Below are 5660 nucleotides of genomic sequence, written 5' to 3'. Positions count from 1 at the left end.
CGGCCGATTTCATGCGATAAATGACCGATCGACGCGCGGTATTCCAGAAGAAGACGGTCGATTGGATGGAGCGATGGAACCGCGAGGAAAATCGGTAATCGAGCACGAAGCGCGTCGACCTTAAAATTACGGTGCTACGTAGCAGCCGCACCCGGCGAGATACGCAGAGCGAACGTTATCCTCCTCCCCACCATAATTCGTAAACAGTTTCTTTCCTTTCACCGAGAATCGAATGGCTCCGCGGAGTCGGCCGAAGCCTCGGGATACGATGTACCGCGCGAGATAAACCAGAGAACTTTTTCATCGCAAAACGCGTTCCTGTCTCCTTCTCGTTCTCGTTCGACGGACCAGATTCTCGATCACGATTCCTGCGACAAGCGTCGAAATTCATCGGCGATCGTGACTCGCGCCGAGTTTCACGACGTGACGCACGCGATTCCACCATCGAGGATGGTATGAAAGAATCACATCGTAGAGAGTAACGCGAAAAGGCTAGGAAGAGTCACGTTGGATCGCCTTTACGATCGCGATTTGTGCGTCGATTCCGTTGTGCGTGCATCGCATTCGACGAGTAACGAAATCGAAAGAGAGGTTAGACGAAAGGCGAACGCGTTCGATTTCCTCTCTGTATTCGCAGCATTGAACGGCCATGGAATAGCGATCGAGACGAACGATGTGGCTGCGAGAACGAGTACTATGTTGAAGTGGACTTGTTACGCGGCTCTGTCGAAGAATCGCGCATCCCGGCCGACTTCGTTGGACGAACGAGAGAAGAGGACGGACTGCGGGAATGCGTCGTCGCGATATTTGCGAATAGGAAAAGGTTGTTCCTGTCGGTCGGAGGACGTAGAAATATTGCGAGAATCCTCGACGAAAAAGAGCCTGGGGGTGAGAAATATATTCGAATCACGTTCTTTTGTTTGGGAATCGATCGCACGTTTACAGCTCGCGATTGCCTTTAATCGAGGCCCCGAGTCTCTTTCGCGATCGAACTCGGTCGAGCTTCGGCTCTCCTGTCGATAGGACTTTGGTCGCTCGTCTTTTCGCGCGTGGTATCGGCGCGATATCGTATAAGCGACGATCTTGGCAGCGGTTTCGACTCGAGCCAACTCTCGCGTCACGATTGGTAACCGGCACGTTCAACTGGCTGTGCAGGGCTCCGATCCTAGGGTGGCCACTTGCCGAGGAAAATTGCAGAACAAACGAAGCAAACTGAATCAGGAGATCAACAAGGAGCTTCGATTGCGAGCCGGCGCGGAAAACCTCTTCAAGTAACTGCCTTTCTCCTTGTACGACTCGTAGAATGCGCGTCGTTCGCACTCACGTGTACGTTTTACGTTTCAGGGCCACGACCAACAGAAAGCTGCGAGAGACCGTTGCGCTGGAATTGAGTTTCGTCAATTCGAACTTGCAGTTGCTAAAGGAACAGCTTGCCGAGTTGAACAGCTCGGTCGAACTTTATCAGAATGTCGACAGGTCGGTGAGATTGTCGTTTCTCCGTGCGATTTCAACGTTAAACGTAAGAACCTAAGACGCCGCTCTAAGCAACCAGCCTGACTCTCTGTGTTTTTCTGCCTTTAGCGAGGAACCGGCAATGCCGATGATACCGTTGGGACTGAAGGAAACCAAAGATATCGATTTTCGGGATCCGTTCAAGGTGAGCGCCGCCTAACGCGAGAACTGGCTTTCATTCGAGCGGCGGTATTTCCGAGTCGTCGTCGCTGCAAACTTTTTCGTCTTTCGGCTTCCAACGATTTTCCTTTTGCCCGTCGACCAACGGCTCAGCGACGATTCTCGAAAAGTCCAAGTCGCTCGCTCGCGACGGACCTATCTCCAAGTACTCGCGTACGCTTGTCGTCGATCGCCGTTCGATCGTCGTTCTACGTCGGTCGGGTTCTTCTTCGATCGCCTGCTTATACGAAGGAAGAATCGTAGGTAACGGATTCAAGCGCGGCATCGTTACCACTAATCTGCCGTTCGTCGTGTTTCTTCGAGCCGTGCTATCCTTCACCGATACTTCGCACGGCAGAGTCAGCTGCAGTACCTTTCCCTTGATCGTGACGCGCACGTACTCGGGATGCACGTCCACGTCGACGTGGCAAGTGTCTAAATATCTGAAATCATAGAGTCGATCTCGTATTCGGGTCGAGTCCGCTGATCGATCGTCTCGTCCAATCTTGGATACGTACTTGTACAGAGCCACCTCCAAGACGACGCGGTCGCTGTACTGCTCCTCGTTCAATTTAAACGGCACTTTCGGCTGATTCATGTTGTACGGTTTACCCTGCGGATCGAACAGCTTCAACCTGTAGGTAGTTCGCGTTTCGACGCTCCGATCTTTCTGCCGGTTTCTTCGCTTCTCTTTTCGCATAAACCGTTCCGCAATAGCGACGCGTTCCTCCGGCGTGTGACGACTGGTTCGATTCCAAAACGATTCGTCCTCTTCCTCGTCGTCGTCCTCCTCCTTCTGCTCCTCCTCTTCCTCCTCGTTTACTTCTTTATCCGCTCGCCCCTTCTTCTCTTGCTCGTGGCGATGTTCCTCCGCGTCCACGACTTTCTACGGATAATAGACGTAACGCGATCAAATTCTTGGCCGAAGAATTCTTGGCAGAGCGCGAAAAGGAAAACTCGCTTACTCGATTTGCTCGTGACTTGGCAGTTTGTTCGCGATAATCGAGCAATTCCGCTTCCCGTATTTTCTTGTATCTCGCGCAACTTCGTACGATCTCCCCTTCGATCTCGGCGTAACGTTGCAACGCTCTTATCCGTTCGGATCTGTCGATTGGCGTACCATCTAGCTCCTTCAATCGCGTTAGAGTCGCGATAGAGTATTCCCTGTACCCTTCGTAATCCGCGCACGGATTTCCTACGAGGAACAGCTGCTCCAAGCGTTCGTTGTACCTGTGACACGTTGCGCGCGTAACGATCAACGTAACAATTTCGCCGATCGAACGGCTATATGTATAACGAATATGTATAACAAATGTACCTTAACGTTTTGATGCCACGAAGATCACCGATAAAGTTCACCGTTAGATCCAACTTTTTCAAGCTCTCGAGCCCTTGCAAATTTTCGATCGTCTCTATGTTGTTCAGCGCTAAATTCAAGTACTCTAACCTCTTCAACTTGCTCAAATTCTCGATCTTCGATATCAGATTGTTCTGAAGCAAGAGAATTTTCAAATGTTTGCACGTTCGGTCGATCAGTTCGATCTTCTCGATGTTCTCTTGATGCAACGCGATCTCCTCGAGCGTCGAAATCTCGCCCTCGTTGTGCTCCGAACGCTTTCGTAATAAATCGAGCGTGATTCTCGACATTTTGTTGCGCGCGGATCCGCCGACGCAAACTCTTCGACGCGGTCGCTAAGCGGCGCGTATCGACGTAACGCGCTCGATTGTCTCTTCCCGTCCTTTTCGCTCTCTTTCGCTCTCTTTCGCTCTCTTTCGCTCTTTCACCGTTTTATTCAACTGTCGTTCGAACGTTGCCTCGCAGGACTTTATCCTCGAACACTACAGCGAAGACGGAACGAATTACGAGGAGGCGATCGCGGATCTGATGGAAACCAGACAGGTGAGTTACGAGCAAGATCGTACGATTACGACGCAACGTAAGTCCAAGATAATCAGATCTTCTTGCCGTTGTTCGAAGGCGACGCGGACGCCGACCAGGGACGCGGCAGGCATCGCGTTGTTGCTACGCTACTACAATCAACTGTACTTCGTCGAGCGAAGATTCTTCCCTCCCGATCGAAGTCTGGGCATCTATTTCGAATGGTTCGACTCGTTGACAGGGGTTCCCAGTTGCCAACGAACCGTCGCGTTCGAGAAAGCTTCGATTTTGTTCAACGCAGCCGCTCTGTACACTCAATTGGCTGCGAAGCAGGATCGTCTGTCCACGCGAGGCTTGGACCAGGCGATCGACGCGTTCCTGCGAGCCGCCGGTACCTTTCGTTACATACACGAAAACTTTACCAACGCACCGAGTATGGATCTTGGGCCGGACATGCTCGAGATGCTCGTTCAACTGATGCTGGTAACGACGCGTTCGTAGCCGTAGCACGCGCTTCGAATTCGCCGCAAACCGAACGATTACGATCGAAGGAGAGCGGCGTGTCCGGGTGGGGAAACACGGTCGGAGCACGGTCTGACGCTCGTCTCGTTCTTCTCTCGTTTCAGGCTCAGGCGAGGGAATGTTTGTTCGAAAAATTGGAACTTCAATCGAAGGACGGCAGGAACATCGACGTTTCGTTGGACCTAGCGCAAGAAGCGTCACAGGTAGCGGCCGACAAAATTTTACGTACGCGTAAATCTAATACGCCCGTATTTCGCTTAGATCCCGCGAACCATTTTACCCAATGGCGTACGATCGTCGATTGCCTAGGTTGCGGCCGTCTACAGCGATGTCCACGGGTTGATCTCGCGCGAACCGGTCCGCGACTACGTACCGGAAACCTGGATATCGTTGATCTTGGTAAAACGGGAACACCACCTGGCTCTCGCGCACAAGCACCTCGCACTTGGATTGTTCGATAGAGCGATTACCGAATGGCGAGCTGAAACTAAACTCGCGCTCGAACACGTGCAAAGGAGCGACGGAAAGACGCAGCTCGACGTGATCGTGCCACGGGACGATAACGAAAGGAAGCTACTGGGTGCGTAGGCGATCGTTACCCGATCCGAGATCTCGATTTCCGTTCCGTTCGTATTTTACCTCTGTCGCTGTTTCGCTATTTCAGCGAAAGCGCATCTCAGGGAAGCTTTGGTCCTGCACGAGGAAAGTCAGAGGCTGCAAAGAATGTGCAGAGACTTGAAAGCGAAACAGGCGCTTGCCAAAGTTCTGAAGAGAGTACAAGAATCGACGGTAGAGGATTACAATGGCATCGGGGACGAGGATGACTTTCGAGGATTGTTGGATCCTCCGGATATCATAGGTAACACGCGCGGGTTCTTTCGTCTTCGTTCTTAGACCTTAGATTCTCGACGGTCCGGTGCGTCTGTGATGAAACTGCGTATCGTTTTCCCTGACGTAGCATCCACCAAGTTCCAATTGAGCATCACCCATCCGGATTTCGGACAGCACGGAGTGGAAGATCTTTTCAGATCGTTGGGTCCGGTCGCTATATTTTCAGCTAAAAGACATTGGACCGCGCCACGATTGATACAGCTTCAACGAGGACCCGACGGCGAAGGGTTCGGCTTCAGTGTACGGGGTGATGCTCCTGTGATAATAGCTGCGGTCGATCACAATTCGTTGGCCGACGTACGTATAAATGCGGGTCTCGCAAGAAATATTTATACTTGTTATAACGAGCGGTTTTGTTTCTTCAGTTGGGCGGCATGAAGGAAGGCGATTTTATAGTAGGAATCGGCGATAAAGATGTCAAGTGGTCGTCCCACGAACAAGTGGTTCGGCTGATTAAGCAATCCGGTGATTTTATAAACTTAAAACTGGTTACGCCGATGGACAGAAATTATTTAAAGGTAAACGCAAACGCGGTCTCGTCGACATTGACCTACGGAAACGGCCTACGATAATAACTTGTGCTACCGTTTAACGACTTGTGCTACCGTTTCTAGAAACCTGGTAAGGTTAACCAGCAGGACAAGGGAAGCGTTTCGGCAAGCAGCTCTTCCGGCATTTCCTCGGGTCAACCGAGTCC

The 5660-nt window shown here is 51.5% G+C and overlaps 2 protein-coding genes across 5 annotated transcripts in view; one reads left to right on the top strand and one right to left on the bottom strand.

Annotated features, from left to right (window-relative positions):
* The window catches only part of LOC100744700 (rhophilin-2), an 11297-nt gene that overhangs the window by 4251 nt on the left and 1386 nt on the right, over positions 1 to 5660 (top strand). For 2 of the 4 annotated variants that reach the window (XM_012389477.3, XM_012389478.3), the window contains exons 2-12: positions 1156 to 1271; positions 1345 to 1476; positions 1582 to 1657; positions 3494 to 3571; positions 3650 to 4033; positions 4177 to 4275; positions 4382 to 4652; positions 4737 to 4931; positions 5031 to 5260; positions 5329 to 5481; positions 5578 to 5654. In XM_012389477.3, the coding sequence (XP_012244900.1) occupies positions 1156 to 1271; positions 1345 to 1476; positions 1582 to 1657; positions 3494 to 3571; positions 3650 to 4033; positions 4177 to 4275; positions 4382 to 4652; positions 4737 to 4931; positions 5031 to 5260; positions 5329 to 5481; positions 5578 to 5654 (1811 nt within the window). Of the gene's footprint in view, positions 1 to 637; positions 889 to 1155; positions 1272 to 1344; positions 1477 to 1581; positions 1658 to 3493; positions 3572 to 3649; positions 4034 to 4176; positions 4276 to 4381; positions 4653 to 4736; positions 4932 to 5030; positions 5261 to 5328; positions 5482 to 5577; positions 5655 to 5660 lie in introns of those variants that run through there. The other 2 variants (XM_024369938.1, XM_033322640.1) reach the window with 2 other exon arrangements.
* Positions 1656 to 3498, bottom strand: LOC100744940 (protein tilB homolog). The gene is made up of 4 exons (XM_024369943.2): positions 2990 to 3498; positions 2637 to 2901; positions 2190 to 2557; positions 1656 to 2114 (listed from the first exon to the last, which is right to left on the bottom strand). The coding sequence occupies exons 1-4, from the start codon at positions 3316 to 3318 to the stop codon at positions 1688 to 1690; spliced, it is 1389 nt and encodes a 462-aa protein (XP_024225711.1). The 5' UTR covers positions 3319 to 3498; the 3' UTR covers positions 1656 to 1687.

Source organism: Bombus impatiens, unplaced genomic scaffold (genome assembly GCF_000188095.3).
Source record: "Bombus impatiens unplaced genomic scaffold, BIMP_2.2 scf_0647, whole genome shotgun sequence".
NCBI classification, from domain to species: Eukaryota; Metazoa; Arthropoda; class Insecta; order Hymenoptera; family Apidae; genus Bombus; species Bombus impatiens.
This window is presented reverse-complemented; position numbering and strand designations above follow the sequence as displayed.